The sequence below is a fragment of the Oncorhynchus mykiss genome, chromosome 11 (assembly GCF_057628025.1).
Source record: "Oncorhynchus mykiss isolate SJ-2025 chromosome 11, ASM5762802v1, whole genome shotgun sequence".
NCBI classification, from domain to species: domain Eukaryota; kingdom Metazoa; phylum Chordata; class Actinopteri; order Salmoniformes; family Salmonidae; genus Oncorhynchus; species Oncorhynchus mykiss.
In genome coordinates, this window is record NC_143032.1 from 28,117,803 (window position 1) to 28,140,437 (window position 22,635).

At 45.1% G+C, this 22,635-nt stretch overlaps 1 protein-coding gene across 50 annotated transcripts in view; it reads left to right on the forward strand.

Annotated features, from left to right (window-relative positions):
* The window catches only part of svila (supervillin a), a 162,865-nt gene that overhangs the window by 77,794 nt on the left and 62,436 nt on the right, over positions 1 to 22,635 (forward strand). For 19 of the 50 annotated variants that reach the window (XM_090189830.1, XM_090189832.1, XM_090189836.1 and 16 more), the window contains exons 2-7: positions 3,998 to 4,061; positions 9,728 to 9,819; positions 12,701 to 12,761; positions 12,933 to 13,084; positions 13,468 to 14,236; positions 20,851 to 21,861. In XM_090189830.1, coding sequence (XP_090045956.1) covers positions 12,754 to 12,761; positions 12,933 to 13,084; positions 13,468 to 14,236; positions 20,851 to 21,861 — 1,940 coding nt within the window. In that variant the 5' untranslated portion in view covers positions 3,998 to 4,061; positions 9,728 to 9,819; positions 12,701 to 12,753. Of the gene's footprint in view, positions 1 to 3,997; positions 4,062 to 9,727; positions 9,820 to 12,700; positions 12,762 to 12,932; positions 13,085 to 13,467; positions 14,237 to 17,983; positions 18,068 to 20,850; positions 21,862 to 22,372; positions 22,571 to 22,635 lie in introns of all 50 variants that reach the window. The other 31 variants (XM_090189816.1, XM_090189815.1, XM_090189823.1 and 28 more) reach the window with 3 other exon arrangements.

Consider the following 22,635-nt stretch of genomic DNA (forward strand, 5'->3'; position numbering starts at 1 on the left):
TTCCCAAGCTTTAAACATCCCAAGGAGCACTGTGCAAGCGATAATATTGAAATGGAAGGAGTATCAGACCACTGCAAATCTACCAAGACCTGGCCGTCCCTCTAAACTTTCAGCTCATACAAGGAGAAGACTGATCAGAGATGCAGCCAAGAGGCCCATGATCACTCTGGATGAACTGCAGAGATCTACAGCTGAGGTGGGAGACTCTGTCCATAGGACAACAATCAGTCGTATATTGCACAAATCTGGCCTTTATGGAAGAGTGGCAAGAAGAAAGCCATTTCTTAAAGATATCCATAAAAAGTGTTGTTTAAAGTTTGCCACAAGCCACCTGGGAGACACACCAAACATGTGGAAGAAGGTGCTCTGGTCAGATGAAACCAAAATTGAACTTTTTGGCAACAATGCAAAACGTTATGTTTGGCGTAAAAGCAACACAGCTGAACACACCATCCCCAATGTCAAACATGGTGGTGGCAGCATCATGGTTTGGGCCTGCTTTTCTTCAGCAGGGATAGGGAAGATGGTTAAAATTGATGGGAAGATGGATGGAGCCAAATACAGGACCATTCTGGAAGAAAACCTGATGGAGTCTGCAAAAGACCTGAGACTGGGACGGAGATTTGTCTTCCAACAAGACAATGATCCAAAACATAAAGCAAAATCTACAATGGAATGGTTCAAAAATAAACATATCCAGGTGTTAGAATGGCCAAGTCAAAGTCCAGACCTGAATCCAATCGAGAATCTGTGGAAAGAACTGAAAACTGCTGTTCACAAATGCTCTCCATCCAACCTCACTGAGCTCGAGCTGTTTTGCAAGGAGGAATGGGAAAAAATGTCAGTCTCTCGATGTGCAAAACTGATAGAGACATACCCCAAGCGACTTACAGCTGTAATCGCAGCAAAAGGTGGCGCTACAAAGTATTAACTTAAGGGGGCTGAATAATTTTGCACGCCCAATTTTTCAGTTTTCTATTTGTTAAAAAAGTTTGAAATATCCAATAAATGTCGTTCCACTTCATGATTGTGTCCCACTTGTTGTTGATTCTTCACAAAAAAATACAGTTTTATATCTTTATGTTTGAAGCCTGAAATGTGGCAAAAGGTCGCAAAGTTCAAGGGGGCCGAATACTTTCGCAAGGCACTGTACTTTCGGTCCCGGTAGAAGATGCCGTTAGTGATGACATGATACAGCGCACTGGATGGGTCTGGGAGGAGGGGTGTGTGTGGCAATGTTGGCCGTGCTTACTGTGACTTGTAGTGCAGTGCACCGTGGGCGGTATGGAAGCGGGCCAAGAATGACTTGACGAACCCAAATCGTTGTGCGGGACGGATAGAAATGTGTCATGGATTCAGCCCGCGGGCCTTGTGTTTGACACATGAATCTTTAATAGCTCAGTCTACATGTGTGACGGTGTGAAGAATGTTTTTCACGTTATTTTAACACCAAAGGGTTTGGAACATCTGTGATCGTTGTCGTGGTTTTATGCCTGCGTGTGAACGTGTAACGCAGGAAGCACCCGCCTTTCTTTCAGTAAGGGTTCCCCTGCTATATTGCGTAGGGCTGCTTCTGATCTGATGGTTCTCCATTCCCACCCCCCTGTAGGGCTTGACGTGTTGACTCATCCAGCACCTTTAGCACTCAGTCCTCAACAGCTACGTGTTGTTTTGCACTACAGGGATACTGGGTTATAAAGGCTAATCCCCGATCTGTTTGTGCCGTTTTGCCCATTCCTATGGTCGTTATCAAACTTTGTCAATGGCCGCAGGAGTTGGCTGTTCAGCACGAACACCAGAAAACCAGGCTAACTGTGGTAGGCAGTAAGGACAAATATCTATATTAGTCCATTTTAATTATCTTGTCTACATTGAGAGACAAGATTAGTGGAGATGTACCTACATACATTGTTGTTTTCCTTCTCTGATATCACTCTATCCCTGTCACTTTATCAGCTGGTAAAATGACCTGTAGGCTACGATATAAGGAGGGTGTTTACCGGATACTCCCCAGCTGAAATAATACTAGTCTCGTACCAAAACACATCTAGGCGTAGGGACTCTTCTTTCTCCTCCCTTCTCAAATGATGTTTTCCCAAAGCAGGGGGATTTTAAACATCATCCAAATATCCTTAATATGGACTAACAGATCTGGAATGGCGGGTGGTTTCGGGGGGTTAGGGGTGGGGGCAGGCAGGCAAAGTGGAAACACATGTGTTCTCTCTCTGTCCCACAGAGTGAGTGAGTCAGTCAGTCCAGCCCTAGTCCGCGGTCAGTAGGGTCCATATTCATTAGGGCACAATAAAGCAAAACCTTGTGAAACGGAAACAAAACGAGTATTTCTTATTGTACAGGTAGTGTTTGTCGGTGTTCTTCCATTTGGTACCCAGTGAATATGAAGAAGAAAAGGAGACCCGCACACTCGAGGAGCTCAGATGCAATAATTGAATAACCTAATTACGTTGATAAACCCCGATGAAGACCGCTTGTCTGTCAAAACGTTGGTTATTCAATTATTTAGTCTGCACTACATGAGTGCGAGGCTCTCCTTTTTTTCCCTTCTTGTTAATGTGTTCTACTCCGCTAGCCAGCACCTCGTCTAAACGCGTGCGCTTCTTTCACCTCCAGATTCACCCAGTGAATATGACCCAGGGCACAGTGTTGTGGGAACGCTCAGATCGAGATATGTTAAGTAGAACAAACATGTCTCTCTGACATGTTAATGAACCATGTCAGGTCTATTCGTGGCGTTTTCTATCGGCGACTTTCCACAGCGTTGAACCGAGTGAACAGGGACCCCACTGCTCTATAACCAACCACACTGAGGTCGAGAACTCTACAAAGCATTGAGCATTCTTTAGAAGGGCACGGTAACATCCAGCACCCACTTTTGTATTAGGCTTTTACTTTGCTGTAATAAGGGTTGTTTTTTCCCCCCTGAGGATGGTGTGCCGTTTACTTCACAATAGCTACCTGTTTTATGTCAAAGAAAATTCAAGACCGGTCTTGATGGCCGTGCTACCGCAACATTGACATGAAACAGTTTCCACTGTTTTTTAGTTTTTCTATACCCAAGATTGTGTTGGACATATTCAAGGCTGCTGCTGTCATAGGAACTCTTGAGGGTTGCGTGTTTTTAGTAGGGCAGAGTTTGACAACGGTCTTCGCGTCGCTGGTAGCGGAGCATAATGTGTTGTGATGGCAAGTTAGAAAAGGCTCATCGGTCACCTGTGTGTGAGGGTTAGTCACCATGTTTTACATTTTTTAGAGTTGCTTATATAGCTCCTCTGTATTCTGCCTCTCCGAGAGAGGCTTCTAACTGGGTAGAATTGGTAGGCCTCACTGGCACTGCCACACTTGCGCAGACACACACACTACATGCACACAGACAACCTTGACGTGTGATCAGACTTTAAAGCGTCCATCCATCTCAATGAAATGCAATCAATCCTCTATTGCCTTGAGCTGTGACCTCCATAGCTACAAGCCACTTTAGATGGAGCCATAGTGCAATTTACAGTGTAGTGTGTGTGTGTGTGTGTCCTGTGAGACCACTGTCTGAACTGTCACCTGGTTTCTTCAAATAAACACCATTCTTCCCTCCAAATGCCACCAAGTAGTGCACTATAGAGGGTCATTTGAGACACATTCCGTTCCATTGTTCTCACTGTTACAACCTTAAGGTTGCACATATTTTATTGTTCAACATGATTCAATAAAGGCTTTTGTTTTCCAATTTATTCACTATTCATTTATATCCCCAGTGGTGCGGAAAGTCGACTTTGATTAATGTGCTTCATGCCGAGTCGTCCTCAGATGTTGTTGGATGACCTTTTTAAGAGCCTCTCGTACACTGCCTTCCACTGTGTTTTTGTTCATTTAAAAACTGTGCAATTAGTTTGGTCGTTCAAAATTGCCGGTCAACTCTTCTCTCACGCAACTGATGAACTCTTGGCATGGTCTAGTAGTCTAAATTGTGTTTTCTCTCCTTCTGTAGGACTTGGGAGTGAGAGCCCCATCAAACTTGGAAACGCAAGACTTCTACAGAAGACGGCTCTCGGGTAAGTTGTTTTTTTCACAGAGGACATCAGTATTTGTGTACTGTATCTGTTCTGTGTATGGTACCATTGCACTTCTATTAGTCGTGTGTGTGTGAGACACTGCAGCAGCAGGCCTGTTGGGACAGTGTCCAAACGAAGTGAGAAAGTGAAGGATAAGGTCACTAGTGTGAACGCCACTGCAGCATTAGTGTGATTGCGTTGTGTCAACGTTTTGGCTTGGTGTCAAGTACTCCACCCTCCAACATTCATGACTCCACAGCTCTGCATACATGCATCCCAGCATCCATCCAGTTCTATACGTTTACAGTATGAGTACAGTATATGTTTATAGTTCTATACGTTTACAGTATGTTTATAGTTCTATATGTTTACAGTATGAGTACAGTATACGTTTACAGTATGAGTACAGTATGTTTATAGTTCTATATGTTTACAGTATGAGTACAGTATGTTTATAGTTCTATATATTTACAGTATGAGTACAGTATGTTTACAGTGAGTACAGTATGTTTATAGTTCCAAATGTTTACAGTATGAGTACAGTATATGTTTACAGTATGAGTACAGTATATGTTTATAGTTCTATATGTTTACAGTAAGAGTACAGTACGTTTACTGTTCTATAAGTCTACTCATTCTATGTATAAGAGGGTGGTTTAGTTGTCCATCTGAATTCATAGTTAAGGAATGATCAATTGTAGGCTACCCCCAAATAAGGTATTTGTCATAATTTACTCCAATTATTGATTACTTAAGAATGGGTGTGTCGTGTGTTCTTAGCCCTGTAATAAGCTAGATCCCAACGGCCCCTTCCCTCAGATACTCTAGTGCACATATGTCAGAGTCAAGGCCCGCGGGCCACATCCGGCCCGCAAGAAGGTTTTTTACGGCCCCTGGGATGATCTTGATTTATTATTAGAACCGGCCCGCAGCAAGCCGGCAGCCCGCAGATCTTTTACACGCACCAATACTACATTTCCCACAATGCAAAGGTGACGCACCGAGCAGTAGGCTGCTTCATTTCAATATTTATTGGCACAGCAGTCGTCAGCATCACAGTAAAATTAACTTTCAGATACCCATCAAAAATGGCAAAACGGAAGGTGGATACTGAGAACCGGGGGTTTCAAACAAGGTGGGAGTCGGAGTATATGTTCACGAAGGTAGCTGGAAAACCTGTGTGTCTTCTGTGTGGAGAAAGTGTGGCGGTACTGAAAGAGTATAATCTGAGACGACATTATGAAACGAAACACGCGGACACACACGCGGACGCAACTGTCAAGGCCAGTTTTATTTTGGCAGAAGAGATCGCTAAATCAGCCCGGCCATTTACGGAGGGGGATTTCATCAAAAACTGCATGATTAAAGTTTGTGACGAAGTTTGCCCAGAAAAAAGGCAACTCTTTTTAAATGTGAGTCTGAGCAGAAACACCATTGCCGAGAGAGTAGACCAGTTGTCCATCAATCTAAAAGAGCAGCTTGTGAAAAAGGGAAAAGATTTTATTGCATATTCCTTGGCTGTGGATGAGAGCACCGACATTTCTGACATTGCCCAGTTGTCAATTTTCATCCGCGGAGTGGACTCCAACCTAAGCGTGACAGAGGAGTTTTTGGCTTTACGTCCTATGCATGGCACAACTACGGGGCATGATTTGTATGAAGAGGTGTCAAGATGTGTAAATGAGATGGAGCTGCCTTGGGAAAAACTCGTGGGTTTGACAACCGACGGAGCACCTGCGATGTGTGGACACAGGAGCGGACTGGTGGCGAAGATACGGGAAAAGATGCAAGAGGAAAACGCGACAGGTGAGCTGACAGCTTATCATTGTATCATACACCAGGAAGCGTTGTGCGGTAAAGCCTTGAAAATGGAGCATGTAATGAGCATCATCACGCGCACAGTTAACTTTATCAGAGCCAAAGGTTTGAATCACCGCCAGTTCAAGGCATTTCTGACGGAGTTAGAAACGGAGCATGGTGATTTGCCTTATCACACAGAGGTGCGATGGCTAAGCCAGGGAAAGGTGCTTCAAAGATGTTTCGAGCTTCGTGAGGAGATTTGTCTGTTCTTGGACAGCAAAGGGAAAGACACAACACAACTCCGAGACGAAATGTTTCTGTGTGAAATGGCTTTTCTGTGTGACATTACGAGTCATCTGAATGCAATAAACTTGCAGCTGCAGGGTCGGGATCGTGTCATCTCTGATATGTACAGTACAGTGAAGGCATTTAAAACCAAACTGACTCTGTGGGAGACGCAGATGCGGAAAGAAAATTTGAGCCACTTTCCCAGCTGCCAGACCATGAAAGAGAAGCTCTCTACCAGTGCGTTCCCGAGCACACAGTTGGCTGATAAAATAGGTATGCTTGCCGCTGACTTTCGACGCCGATTTGCTGACTTTGAAGCACAAAAAAGCAGGTTGGAACTGCTCGGTAACCCATTTGCTGTTGACGTGGAAAGCTCACCACCAAACCTCCAAATGGAGTTGATTGACCTCCAATGCAATGATGCACTGAGGGCAAAATATGCGGCAGTGGGTGCTGCGGAGTTCGCCCGTTTCCTCCCCGGCACAATGCCCCAGCTGCGCATCCAGGCTGCTCAAACGTTGTCTATGTTTGGCAGCACATACCTGTGTGAACAACTGTTTTCTTTGATGAACCTGAACAAAACATCACACAGAAGTCGACTTACTGCTGAACACCTCCACTCAATTCTGAGGATTTCTTCAGCTCAGAGCCTTACCCCGAACATTGATGAACTTGTGGAAAAGATGGGACACCACCAAGTATCACCCTCAACCTCAAACAAGTGAACATTACTGTGCAATCACATATTTAGAGTTTTTACTCAGTTCAAGTTTAAAAGTTAAAATTTAATATTTGTTTTCACTGCATGTTACTTCTCCTTAAACAGTGTTGTTTTTGATTAATAGATTTTTGCACTTTATTTTTTTGTATTTCAATCCAATTATATTTTAAAAATATTTCAGTTGAGTGGATGATAGAAAATTGCTATTATTGTTTTTTCTTTGAAGTAAATTTAGCCCACTTTTGCTAAAATAGAAAATATAGTCTACTGATGGTGCCTTGAATACCGGTTTCTTTCATTTAATGTTCATGTTATGGGGATATTTATATAAAGGAAATTTGTCTTTTGTGTCTGAAAATTAAAGATTACTGACAGAGCCATAAGAAAATATTGCTTTATTTATCTGATCATATTGTAATATATTTGTTAGGTTTTCAGTAGGTTCAATTAGGTTCACTAGACTATATGCGTCATTTAAACATTTTTCAATGAACATTCGAACAGTCCGGCCCTCGTCTTGTAGCTGATTTTTTTATTTGGCCCTCCGTCCATTTGACTTTGACACCCCTGCTCTAGTGGTATATTTCATACCAGAACTGGTTTGTGGTGCAGATGTCCAACCCACTCCATTACAAACAGCCCTCAGGATATTTTTCAAGAATGTTCTTTTCCCACTGTAATGCTTTGCTAACAGCTCTTAGTGTGGCATATTGTAGATTTGAGTCTGAATAGACCAACAGATTCTACGACCTTGATTTGATTATTCTACACTGAACACAAATATACATATTTTCCTGAGTTACATATAAGAAAATTGGTAAATTGAATTAAGTTCATTAGGCCCTAATCTACAGATTTCACCTGACTGGGAATACAGCTATGCATCTGTTGGTTACAGATACCTTTAACACAAAAAAAGACAGCGTGTGGATCAGGACCAGTCGGCATCTGGTGTGACCAACATTTGCCTCATGCAGCATGGCACATCTCCTTCGCGTAGAGTTGACCAGGCTATTGAATGTGGCCTGTGGAATGTTGTCCCACTCCTCTTCAATGGCTGTGCTAAGTTGCTGGATATTGGCGGAAACTGGAACACGCCGTCTGGGGAACACACAGGCCATGGAAAAAAACTAGGACAATTTCAGCTGCGGCATTATCATGCTGAAACATTAGGTGATGGCGGCAGGCAAATTGCACGACAATGGGCCTCGGCATCTCGTAACAGTATCTGTGTGCATTGTATTGCCATAGATGATAAAATGCAACTGTTTGTTGTCCGTAGCTTATGCCTGCCCATACCATAACCCCACCATGTGGCGCACTGTTCACAATGTTGACATCAGCAAACCACTCGCTCACACGACCCCATACTTCTCCAGCTTGCCAGTGGCCATCGAAGGTGAGCATTTTCCCACTGCAGTCAGGTCAAGACCCTGGTGAGGATGATGAGCACACAGATGAGCTTCCCTGAGATGGTTTGACTGTTTGAAATTCTTCGCTTGTGCAAACCCACAGTTTCATCAGCTGTCCGTGTGGCTGATCTGACGATCCCACAGGTGAACAAGCCGGATGTGGAGGTCCTGGGCTGGTGTGATTACACGTTGTTAGGCCGTTTGGACGTACTGTCAAATTGTCTAAAATGACTTTGGAGGCAACTTATGGTAGAGAAATTAACATTACATTATCTGGCAACGGCTCTAGTGAACATTCCTGTAGTCAGCATGCCAAATTGCGCACTCCCTCAACTTGATATCTGTGGCATTGTGTTGTGTGACAAAACTTCACATTTTAGAGGGGTTTCCAGCACAAGGTGCACCTGTGAAATGATAATGCTGTTTAATCAGCTTCTTAATTAGGTGTGGCATATATTAGGTGTCATCTTGCTGTGTTGTGCACTGGGGCCTCCCACTTCTGTTTCCAGCTACAATAGTAACTTACAACATTAACAATGTAAAGCCAGTTTGCGCTGTTCTGTAAAGGGAGTAGTACACAGCGTTGTACGAGGTCTTCAGTTTCTTGGCAATTTCTCGCATGGAATAGCCTTCGTTTCTCAGAACAAGCATAGGCTGACGAATTTCAGAAGAAAATTCTTTGTTTCTGGCCATTTTGAGCCTGCAATCGAACCCACAAATGCTGATGCTCCAGGTACTCAACTAGTCTCAACTAGACTAGTCTAGTTTTATTGCTTCTATAATTAGCACAAGTTCTCAGCTGTGCTAACATAATTGCAAAATGTTTTCTGATGATTAATTAGCCTTTTAAAATGCTAAACTTGGGTTAGCTAACACAATGTGCCATTGGAACACAGGAGTGACGGTTGCTGATAATGGGCCTCTGTATGCCTATGTAGATATTCTATAAAAAAAAGTTTCCAGCTACAAGTCATTTACAACATTAACAATGTCTACACTGTAGTTCTGATCAATTTGATATTATTTTAATAGACCAAAAATGTGCTTTTCTTTCAAAAACAAGGACATTTCTAAGTGACCCCAAACTTTTGAACGGTAGTGTACATATAAATATATGGATGAGCAATGACAGAGCGGCATAGGCAAGATGCAATAGATGGTATAAAATACAGTATATACATATGAGTAATGCAAGATATGTAAATATTATTAAAGTGACTAGTGATCAATTTATTAAAGTGGCCAAAGATTTCAAGTCTGTATGTAGGCAGCAGCCTCTCTGTGTTAGTGACGGCTGTTTTAACAGTCTGATGACCTTAAGATAGAAGCTGTTTTTCAGTCTCTTGGGATGCCACCAGAGTATAATCAGATTGTTCATTTCTTCTTACTGAAACATAACCTGTTCTGACTGAGCTATTCAGTTTTTATTTCTGCCCCCTCTGCAGCTTCCAGAAAGAGTTTTCGTTCGAAGGGAAGGACGACCCAGCCAAGAACACCAAGGATATAGATGTCAAGCTCTTGGCAAACCTCCCCAAAGGTGACTCGGTGGTTTCAGCGTGCTGTGCTGCATGAAACACATGACTATCTGACAAAGTCTGCATCCAAAATGGCACCCTATTCCCTTTTCATAGTGCAGTACTTTTGATCCGGAGCCTTTGGGATGCATTCTCTGACAGAGACTTTCCCAGGGTTATGGGGCTGAGGGAAGTGGTTTCTATTGTGTGACTGTGTTGGTTGGAAGGTTTGTTTGATGGCACTTGTTGCCTTGATAAGGTTCAGTTGGAGATAATATTGTGTAGTTTTACGGGAACAGCGTGTGTGAGGGCTAGGAGGGGATAGTGTGTGTAGTCCTGGGGGGTGGTGTTTGTGTTGGGTTCAAATGGGGGGAACTGGAGTTTGAAGACTCTTGACAGGAGCAGTAACCCTCTGGTAAAAGTAGGGATGCACTGTTGTGACATTTTTGACCGACACCACTATCCAATATTTTTCTTCCCGAAAAACCAATACCGATAACCGTTATTTAAAATTTTAGCAGCTTTTTAAGCATTCCAGTGTAGTTAAATAGTTGAAACACACACGGACCAAAAAGTTGATTTGTTGGCGTTTACGCATGTCCCCATTACCAGTAAAACATAATTAAAATCTATTTCTTTCACCTACTTGCTGTTTTGTTGCTAATTAGTTCAGTGGTTTCATTCTCTACCAGGATTTCATCATGCATGGCAAGCAGGGATGTTTCAGCTCTGTCTGTCCATTGCCTCTCTTCCTCTGTGCGCGCTGTCACTGTCTGTTTCCATCTTGTCCAGCTGTGTCTGTAGCATTTCACGTAAAACCCTGTTTCTTGTCTGCATTGAAGAGGTGGTCCTTGTACCTAGCGTTGAGCATGGTGGCGACACAGTAAAGAGGCTCAGAGAGAATGCCACCGATTCGCTTGTTCACAGCCTCTTTTAACCCCACGGTCTGTGTCGGCAGTTTTGTTGAGCAGGCGTTTCAAAGCCATGACAGAGGGTATCACTTCTGCTGCAGACACAGTTGAGCTTATTTCTCCAGTCAGTTGTTCAAATGGAGCTAGGAGTATTCATGTTTCAAACATGTTCTCAAATGCCATTGAAATGGCAGCTGTAGTATGAGAACCAGCACATTCTTGAACATGCAATACGGCTTTCCTCCATTTCCTTCCGACAATAAGTTGGGTGAATTTTGGTACCATTCCTCCTGACAGAGCTGGTGTAACTGAGTCAGGTGTAGGCCTCCTCGCTCGCACACACTTTTTCAGTTCTGCCCACAAATTTTCTATAGGATTGAGGTCAGGATTTTGATGACCACACCAATACCTTGACTTTGTTGTCCTTAAGCAATTTTGCCACAACTTGAAGTATGTTATTGTCCACTTGGAAGACCCATTTGCGACTAAGCTTTAACTTCCTGACTGATGTCTTGAGATGTTGCTTCAATATATCCACATTATTTTCCTTCTCATGATGCCATCTATTTCGTGAAGTACACCAGTCCCTCCTGCAGCAAAGCACCTCCACAACATGATGCTGCCACCCCCGTGCTTCACGGTTGGGATGGTGTTCTTCGGCTTGCTATCCTCCCCCTATTTCCTCCAAACATGACAATGTTCATTATGGCCAAACAGTTCTATTTTTGTTTCATCAGACCAGAGGATATTTCTCCAAAAAGTACCATATTTGTCCCCATGTGCAGTTGCAAAATGTAGTCTGGCTTTTTTATGGCAGTTTTGGAGCAGTGGTTTCTTCCTTGCTGAGCAGCCTTTCAGTTTATGTCGATATAGGACTAGTTTTACTGTGGATATATATACTTTTGTACCTGTTTCCTCCAGCATCTTCACAAGGTCCTTTGCTGTTCTGGGATTGATTTGCACTTTTCGCACCAAAGTATGTTAATCTCTAGGAGACAGAACGTGTCTCCTTCCTGAGCGGTATGACGGCTGCGTGGACCTATGGTGTTTATACTTGGGTGCGATTGTTTGTACAGATAAACGTGGTACCTTCACGCGTTTGGAAATTGATCCCAAGGATGAACCAGACTTCTGGAGGTCTACAACTTGTTTTGAGGTCATGGCTGATTTTCTTTTGATTTTCCCATGATGTCAAGCAAAGAGGCACTGAATACATCATTTGGAGGTATACATCCACAGGTATACCTCCAATTGACTCATTATGTCAATTAGCCTTTCAGAAGCTTCTAAAGCCATAACATAATTTTCTGGAATTTTCCAAGCTCAAGTTTAAAGGCACAGTCAACTTGGTGTATGTCAACTTCTGACCCACTGGAATTGTGATACAGTGAATTATAAAAATGAAATAATCTGTAAACAATTGTTGGAAACATTACTTGTGTCATGCACAAGGTAGATATCCTAATCGACTTGACAAAACTAAAGTTTGTTAACAAGAAGTTTGTGGAGTGGTTGAAGAATCAGTTTTAATGACTCCAACCTAAGTGTATGTAAACTTCCGACTTCAACTGCATGCATGTATAACCACTTCCTATGCTCGGTCAATTAGTCAGTTGCAGTTTGGACTTCATATCTTTTATTGTTGAGGCGGGGTGTAGATTTTTGTCAGTTCCTTGTGAATGTCTCTCTCTCAGCGATTTGTTCCTGTGTTGTAGAGAACAGAGTAGCTGGCGGAATCGTCACCTCATTATAGTTCGAAAACGAGACCCACAAAACAAACAGATCTCTTCTTGCTCTAGATGTGAACGTAGCCTGGTCCCACATCTGTGTAAACTCTACATTCAACTCTGTTGGATAATGAGCTCAAACTGTCCAACCTCACCTGCTGTGATGCCTTTCTCCTATCGTGACTACTGAATTGGGAATTGATAAACTTGATTGTTAACGCTCACATTTTTTCCTCTTGTACCTAACTTTGTATTCATCTGTCCAGTTTCAGAATTGAGGAAGCGTTTTGAAAGCATCAGCCCAAGCTCTAGCTGGGAAATGAACAGGTACGACTACGACATTTAGCTCCTTCAACCATGTAATGAAGCAAGCAGTTATTGTAGTGGTGACTGTGATGAATAACAATGTGCGCGCGCGTGTGTGTGTGTGTCCTCAGCATGTGGCCACTCAAACGGGTATTCTGTCATGTCAGTCAGTGTGTCTGACTCTGTGTGTAGGAAAGAGAGGATTGCCCGGCGGTTGGAGGGGATAGAAAGTGAGGTGCAGCCCGCCATATTACCCAGCTGCCCCGGCCTAGTGACCAATCGGCTGCTAGAGGAAGACACACCCCGTTACACACGTGCCTCGGACACCTGTGACCCCTGTGTCGGTGAGGATCACTAAACCGCACACATTGTACCTAGGTGTTCAGCTACTTGCACGACCCACAGAATGACAGAACTTGAGCATTGCTAGAGCTCCATATAGTATATAATTATCGAAACCCGACCCACGCTTTTGGATATGAGCTTGGTCATTTGAAAGACATGCATTGACTTCATGCATTATATACACTGAGTGTACAAAACATTAGGAACACCTTACAAATATTGTTGCGCCGCCTTTTGCCCTCAGAACATCACAAATTTGTCAAGATATGAAAGCGTTGAACTAATGCTGCTACCTATTGTATTATCATAATATTTTGTACACTGTGTGTTACTTGTGTAGATTTGGTCTAAAGATTTTGTCTCGGTCTATCCCCTGTCACAGTGCAGTGTTACAGTAGGGAGGACCTGGAGAGTCCAGAGATGATGACCCATCAGCAGGTCCCTGCTCCAGAGAGGCAGTCCAGAGCCCGGAGCCGGCCTGAGGGCCAGACCGTCCCAACTGAACCCATTTACAGCTCTGACTCCGCAGGTACCGACCTGGACTCCAAGGCAGATCGGATTGCTCGCTACAAGGCGGAACGGCGTCGGCAGCTGGCCGAGCGCTACGGTATGTCTCTGGACCAGGAACCAGACTCCACCACCGATCACTTCTCCTCCCGATCTGGCTCCGCCCGTGGTCTCAAGGAGTCTGACACCTCTTCGGTGAGGCAGCAGGGCTACACAAATGTCAAGCCACGCCCCAGGGCGGAGTCTGTGGGGGATGAACCCTCCTACACCTCAGGCAGCTCCAGGGTGGGGAGAGTGGCCACCCAGCCACAAGGCTCCGGCGAGCCTGGCCAGGGGCGACCCAGGGTGGACTCGTTCACGGAGAGGGAGAGGGTGATGAACCTGGAGAACCAGCGCAGGGCGGGGCAGCAGGAGAGGAACATCAGTGCCCTCGAGCTTCCCTCTTCCGCCAGCTACATGGATGTGACGTCATCGTCGCCCACCTCGGCCAAGGTGCCCGTCGCTAACGACTACACCGTCACAGGGGTGCCCCCCAGCTCACCCAAGACGACCCGGAAGTCTTCACTGCCCTCCCCCAAACAGGGGGTGTCCCCTGGGGACCTCTTCATAGAGCAGCAGGCCCACAACATCCTCGGCAGACAGGGGTGAGTGGACCGACCTACTACACTGTCTAGTCTTCTTTCTCTTCCTATTGTTAAGGTTCTCTCTCTGTACAGTATCTTTCCCCTTACTGTAAATAAAACGGATGGAGAGAAGGAGAGGGATCATCGGTCTCTCCCTTTCTCTCACACGCACTCAGTCTCCTTGATCCCTTTAACAGAACTCTCACAAGGTCGTCCTCTTGGCATGAACATTATCTGCGTCCAAATGGCACCCTACTCCCTATATAGTGCACTTCTTTTGGCCAGGTCAAAAGTAGTGCAGTAAATACGGCACAGTGTGCCATTTGGGATGCACACAATAATTTATAGCATAGAGGAAGAGCAATCTGTGCATGCAGCAGCAGGCTCAGTCAATCCAACAGGGTTTACACATAGCTGAAGTCCTCCCAGGTCCAGTTTTTGTTGTTGCTGCATCGTGTTTGATGTTGCTGCATGTACAGTGCCTTCAGAAAGTATTCATAGCCCTTGACTTTTTCCACCATTTTGTTGTTACAGTCTGAATTTGAAATGAATTACAGATTTTTTTTTTGTCATTGACCTACACACAATGCCAGTGGAATTATGTTTTTTAACATTTTTTTTACATAGAAATGAAAAGCTGAAATGTCTTTTAGTTTATTAAGTATTCAACTTCTTTGTTATGGCAAGCCTAAATAAGTTCAGGAGTAAAGATGTGCTCAACATGTTACATGATAAGTTGCATGCACCTATTTGGTAGATGGGTGAGAGAACAAAAAAAACACATGAAATATCCATTTGAGCATGGTGAAGTTATTAATCACACTTTGGATGGTGTATCAATACACCCAGTCACTACAACAATACAGGCGTCCTTCCTAACTCAGTTGCCAGAGAGGAAGGAAACTACTAAAGCCAATGGTGACTTTAAAACAGTTACACAATTGAATAGCTGTGATGGGGGGAGAAAAACTGAGGATGGATCAACAACATTGTAGTTGCTCCACAATACTAACCTAATTGATAGTGAAAAGAAGGAAGCAAAACATGCATCCTATTTCCTGCAAGGCACTAAAGTAATACTGAAAAATATGTGGCAAAGCAATTAACTTTTTGTACTGAATACAAATTGTTATGTTTAGGGCAAATCCAATACAACACATTACAGAGTACCACGCCAAATTTTTAAGCATAGTGGTGGCTGCATCATGTAATGGGTATGCTTGTAATCTTTAAGGACTGGGAACGTTTTCAGGATAAAAAAAGAAACTGAATGGAGTTAGGCACAGGCAAATCCTAGAGGAAAACCTGGTTGTCTGCTTTCCAACAGACAATGGAAGATTAACTCACCTTTCAGCAGGACAATAACCTAAAACACAAGGCCAAATCTACCCTGAAGTTGCTCAACAAGAAAACAGTGAATGTTCCTCAGTGCCGAGTTATTTAAGTCAAAACCCTACTTGAAAATATATGGGAAGCCCTGAAAATGGTTGTCTAGCATGATCAACAACCAATTTGAGAGCGCTTGAAGAATTTTGAAAATAATAATAGGCTAATTAATGTTGCACAATCCAGGTGTGGAAAGCTTTGAGACTTACAACTGTACTCGCTGCCAAATGTGCTTCTACAAAGTATTGACTCGGGGGGGGGTGAATACCTAAGTGAGAGATTTATTTTTCAATACATTTGCAAAAAATGTCTTAAGTTTTCACATTGTCATTATGGGATATTTTGTGTAGATGGGTGAGAATATATTTAATCCATTTTGAATTCCGTCTATAACACAACAAAATGTGAAATAATTCAAGGAGTATGAGTACTTTCTGAAGGCACTGTACGTATTTTCTTTCTGTGCCAGAATATTCACGTGGTTGAAAAGCGACTTGTAGGATGTCGGTGATAAAACTAAAGGAGCAGCTATATTTGTTGCTTCGCTGAACAGTTGCACAACCCACTTGAGCCAAAGTCATGAAGTCAACAAAACCCCAGGTTATGAGACTGCTGATACAATGCAATTCCAACAATGACACAATATTAGATGTTAGTTTAGGTATTCTTTATTTGGGAGTCATGGTCCAATGCAGTGTTGTGTCTAGTCTGGAGACATGGTGTTTTTCTCTCCTCAGTCCCTCAAGCTAATTTTAACAGCCAGCTAGCTGTAGCCTGCTGGTGCTAAACGTTGACTCACTGAGGGGAAACGATTAGAGACACATGCTCCCATTCCATATCCCACAAGGCATCTCTATCTCTCTCTCCGCCCTCTCTCTCTCCGGTTTCAAAACTTGGCAGCGGCTGTGTTGCGTTAGCCATCAGGATGGGTGTTGGGTTACAGGGGCGCGATGTGACTCCTCGGTCAGAACTATGAGCACATACAGAGAGACAGATGAAAGCCAGCAAGGCCACGCCGCCCACCTGGAGAAAGAGTTTAGAGTTTAAGACACGGAGCAGCTCTCTCTCTCTCGTTCAAGCGCTCGTGCTCTCGCTCGGTCTCTTAGAAAAACCCTCTTGAGTCACATGCTGTTGCCCTCTGCTGGGTGAGGGCCTGGCTCTGGAAATCTGGTAGGACAGATGAAGGACATGCACTCAGTGACTAGTTTTGTGTTGTTCAATCGTTGCTCAATTGGTCTCAAGGGACCTAAACGTGTGCCAGGAAAACATTCCCCACACTAGTACACCACCAGCCTGTACCGTTGACACCAGGCAGGTTGGGTCCTTGGGCTCATTCTGCCTACCCCAAATCCGGGCTCTGCCATCAGCATGCCGCAAGAACCGGGGTTCGTCAGACCAAGCAACATTTTTCCACTCCTCTGTTGTCCAGTGTTGGTGATCACATGCCCACTGGAGACGCTACTTCTGTTTTTAGCCGATAGGAGTGGAACCCGGTGTGGTTATCTGCAGCAATAGCCCATCCGTGACAAGGATCGACGAGTTGTGCATTCCGAGATGGCGTTCGGCACACCACTGTTGCAATGTGCCGTTATTTTCCTGTTTGTGGCCCTCCTGTTAGCTTGCACAAATCTTTCCGTTGTCCTTCGACCTCTCATCAACGAGCTGTTTTCACCCGCAGGACTACTGCTGCAAATTGTACACAATACATCAGTGGAATGCCTACTATTAGGTATTTTCTTAGGATCTCCATTAGCTGTTGCTGAAGCAGCAGCTACTCTTCCTGGGGTCCACATGAAACATGACATTATACAGAACATTTAATAGACAAGAACGTTTCAAGGACAGAACTACATCACTTGAGAAAAGGCATACGTAGCCTACATATCGGTTCAAAAACTATCTACTGTGTGGTACTGTGCATTGCGATACATGCTGCTGTGTGCGTCATGTCTGTGTGTCCTATCATTTTCCCAAGCCCCATTTAATGTCTCTTCATTGTTCATTTCGATGAACATTCCCGGATAGGATTTATTGTTTCATAGTTTGACATCTCTCCAAATACCAGAATGATAACCGAGCTCCCAGTAGAATGGGATATCCACTGAAGTACAAGGCAGATGGATGGATGTTTCTTGGTCATGCTAAATGTGAAGTCAGTTGTGTTTGTGCTACAAGTGAAATGCTCGGGGCGGCCTAGCCACTCACTCACCCAAGGTGCGTTCGAAATTACACCCTATTCCCTATAATAGTGCACTACTTTTGACCAGAGCTCCATAGGACTCCGGTCAAAAGTAGTGCACTACATAAGGAATAGGGCGCCATTTTGGATGCCGCCAACCCCAGTGTCGCTGACTCACTGCGTCTCCCATCCCATTGATGCAGCCCGGAGGTGAAACTAACCAGCAATTGGTTCCTCCAGACCGATTCGGAAGGCAACACCCAATCCCTTATCAACTGGCCCTCCAGGTACAGGGTGTTTTGACCCTCCCTTCCCTCCATCCCTCCACATTCCCATCTTTTAACCGAACCCGTTTTGCCACCTTCACATCAGACCTCATTCCTCATCAACATTAATGGGTGTTTTGCTGTGTTTTCATTTCACTGACCAAATTACCCCCCCTCCTCCCCGTCCACGTTCGTGTTGTCCAGTGACCTCTAAAGCCGTTTCTATCTCAATGCTTTATAGAGTTGTCACGTTACTTACTGTAAGTGCTCTATTGCAGGACTCTCCCTCTTGTTTCTCTACTGACTAGGCCAGACTGTCTCAGGGAGAAGGGAGGATGAGGCTGGGAGTCAGACTGTGAGAGAGAACCCTTTAGTCACGGCTCATCCCCCAATCCTTTCCCAGCATTGACTCAGCAAATAGATCTTGTACAGTCTATATCCCTCAGGCCTACACACAGTCAGAGGAACTTGAAATTAGAGCTGCAATTATTATTATTGCCGAGTTGGCTCCAATTTCACCCTAAAACATTTACTCTAAATCTCCTTAGATCTTGGCTAGGGTTGCAAAGTTGCTGATAACTTTTGGTTAGAGGGTTCTCTGATTTCTTGCTTTATTCCCTTGTAAGCTCAAGTAATCTTCCAACCGGGATTCCTGGGAAACCGGCACGTTTTGCAACCCGAAACTGGGCTCAGATCAGTAGTACTCTTGTGGGTACGACAGAGCAGTCCGAAATAGATTCGGAGTGTATGTCAACCCTTATTCATGGAATTGACAGGACTTTGTTATTATGGTCGGATATACGATCCATTTCTGACCAGATAAAACCTATTATCAGCCACAAATCCCAAATGGGTTGTGAATAGACGGCTTTCAACAACAACAACAAAAAGCCACAAGTGAGGGTGATGCCAGCAAAGTATTGTCTGATTCTCTGCAGTACATCCGATATCAGCCTAGAATTGTGAGCCTAACAGAATGAAGAACAGCTGAACCTCTAGCTAGGACTTCTGGATTTAGTCACAAAGGAATGTCGTTCAAAGATATCCCATATATATATATACCCATATCAAACATCTCCAATCCAAAGTTAAATCTAGAATTGGCTTCCTATTTCGCAACAAAGCATCCTTCACTCATGCTGCCAAACATACCCTTGTAAAACTGACCATCCTACCAATCCTCGACTTTGGCGATGTAATTTACAAAATAGCCTCCAATACCCTACTCAACAAACTGGATGCAGTCTATCACAGTGCAATCCGTTTTGTCACCAAAGCCCCATACACTACCCACCATTGCGACCTGTACGCTCTCGTTGGCTGGCCCTCGCTTCATACTCGTCGCCAAACCCACTGGCTCCATGTCATCTACAAGACCCTGCTAGGTAAAGTCCCCCCTTATCTCAGCTCGCTGGTCACCATAGCATCTCCCACCTGTAGCACACGCTCCAGCAGGTATATCTCTCTAGTCACCCCCAAAACCAATTCTTTCTTTGGCCGCCTCTCTTTCCAGTTCTCTGCTGCCAATGACTGGAACGAACTACAAAAATCTCTGAAACTGGAAACTCTTATCTCCCTCACTAGCTTTAAGCACCAACTGTCAGAGCAGCTCACAGATTACTGCACCTGTACATAGCCCACATATAATTTAGCCCTATCAACTACCTCTTTCCCAACTGTATTTAATTTATTTATTTATTTTTGCTCCTTTGCACCCCATTATTTTTATTTCTACTTTGCACATTCTTCCATTGCAAAACTACCATTCCAGTGTTTTACTTGCTATATTGTATTTACCTTGCCACCAAGGCCTTTTTTTGCCTTTACCTCCCTTCTCACCTCATTTGCTCACATTGTATATAGACTTGTTTATACTTTATTATTGACTGTATGTTTGTTTTACTCCATGTGTAACTCTGTGTTGTTGTATCTGTCGAACTGCTTTGCTTTATCTTGGCCAGGTCGCAATTGTAAATGAGAACTTGTTCTCAACTTGCCTACCTGGTTAAATAAAGGTAAAATAAAAATAAATAAAATAAAAAGATGAGGAGAAAAGCAGACACGGTGCGCTGACCTTCCACAGCCAGTGCTAGGCCCCGGTTGCCCACCAGATTCACAAAACACAATCTAATACAAGCAATAGCAACTTCGCTTAACTTTCTTCTTAAGTCTATAGGCAAGGGCAAAATGGCAGTTAATAAGAAATGAAGTGTTCTGTGATTTCCAGGCACTGGCCTACTCAGCTGTGGAAGACTGTTGTGGAAGAGTCCTCCCTGACCTTGAGTAGTAGAGACTGGTGACGAGAGAAGGCAGAGGAGAGGGAGGGACTACTCCCAGAACCCCACAACCATCACATACAAGTCTTACAAGTGCTACTGTTAGCGTTGCATTAGCCAACACCTGACAACGGCTGCTAGCTAGCATGTTACCAACCAACCCCCACCACCATTCAGCATGTGGTCTGACTGTGCACTTCGGCCAATTTTGATTCCCTGTTTAATTTAGTTCTTCATGCATTTTGCATTAGTATCTCACTGGTCAGATGGTATTACAGTTCATTCATATGACTATTTTTCTCTGGGGATATCTGTGATACTGATGACATTTTGACATAAATAAATGGAGACGCATAAGGAGGAGGAGGGGTCGAGAAGGGAAAGGGGTAGAGGGGAAAGGGAATGATTTATGGCTGAGGGAAGGAAAGGGATGTTGGGCTTTCACCATTATTTCTCTTTTCTCGCTGCACTCTGAGTTTCAGTACAAACTGCAGCAAGTTTTTAACCCTCTCGGTCTCTTCCCTGAAGAATCAGAGTTAGGGAGAGGCTCGTCAAGGAGGAGGGAATCCGACAGAGTCCAGAGCTGGGCCACCGTGTCGCTGAGGCCCCCCTGTACAGGAGACACCCCCAGCCCCGAGCCACCACCTTCCCCACAGCCCACCACCATGACCACCAGGCTCCTGCCTACACCACCACCAACCCTCCAGGCCCACAGCCAGCCAACTCTCACCCCCAGCCTCAGCTCACCCGTTCTGGGCTGAGTGATGACCCCAGCTATCTGTCCATGGACACCGGCCCCGGTCCCAAGGCACAGCAGCCCCAACAGCCTCAGCCGGAGGAGGAAGAGGAGATGGTGGATGAGGAGAGGAGGGGCGCCCATAGGGAGGGCAGACAGGAAGTGAGGACGGAGGGACTACTGAAGAGCAGGAAAGCTGTGCTGCCATCGGAGATCAGACGCAGGGAGAAGAGCACAGAGGACCCGCGTGGGAGCGGCCCCAGGAGAGAGGAGGAGCAGGCTGGGTACAGCAGGGCCCGAGAAGGCCAGGGAGTAGGACACGGGAGGAAGGCTGAGCCGGAAGGGCCCAGAGGAGGGTGCATGGGAGGAGGGAGAACCAGGATGAGACTGGAGGAACCGGACACAGACCCTGAACCAATCAGACCTACAGGGGAACACGTCTCCCGCCTGCTGGCCGCAGAGGTCAGAGCCTCAGAGGAGCGCCAACAACCGCGGAATGACGACGCCATTTACATCCAGACCAGGGGAGGAGCCATGACCACAGACGCTCCCGTCTCCTCCAGGCGCCCCACGTCGGACACTGGGGCCCCTAGAGGCTCCATCCCCAAGACCCAAGAACCAGGGCCAGGGTGGGTCAGAGAGGCAGCAGTCCTGCAACAATGGGCCAGTGAGGATGGGATCAGTAATGGAGACCAGAGCCCTCCAGAGACCAGGGACGCTCGTGTCTCTGTGGCCAAGCTTCGCCACTCCTACCTGGAGGGTGCTACGACTGCTACTGCCCCAGTCGTCAGGAAAACAAAGCTGTAGGTGGTTCTGTTCTGTAGTACAGTGCTGTTCTACAATCCATTCTGCTAGGAGCTGCTGCTGGCTTCTATCAGGAGCTCGCTCGCTGCCCTGCCCTGCCTAGCTAACACCAACCTCCTCCTGACTGAAATAATCGGTGTGATTATTCTGAACAGGGTTTCTTCTACTAACGCAGAGTAGAAACACTCATCCGATCACTAACGCTAGCAGTAGAGCGTTTCGCGGCGGGGGGTTGACTGCTGCTTTCTCTTGGGCTGAGTGCCTGGACTAGCTGATGGACAGTATGGGGTGTGTGTTGTGTGTAACACGACGTAGTCGCCAATCAAGCAAATCTTTGCATGCCAATGGCTTCAATCTGCTCCTCCAATGTAGAAAATCAGGGGTGTGGAAGCTCACCTCTGTTAAATGACTGCGTATCTTTCCCTGCTCTTTCTTTCGTTCCCTCACCTTGCTATTTTTCTCTTTCCTTTCTTCATCGCCCCTTCCTCCTGTCTGCGTTGCGCCCCGAAGGGAGGAAGAGGTAGAGTTGGTGTACCCGGGGGGTACGGGGGTCCCCTGGCGAGGGCAGCGGGACAGTACGGATGTCCCGTGGAGGGGGGACAGGGGGCGCAGGCCCAGACTCTACATCTCCCCCGGAGAGAGTAGAAAGACTTCCGAGAGGTTTAGGACCCAGCCCATCACCTCGGCTGAGAGACAGCTGTCTGATAGGTACAGTGTGTGTACTGTGTTTGTTTGTTTTTTTAAACGCATGGCAAACACAGAATTAGTCCTGG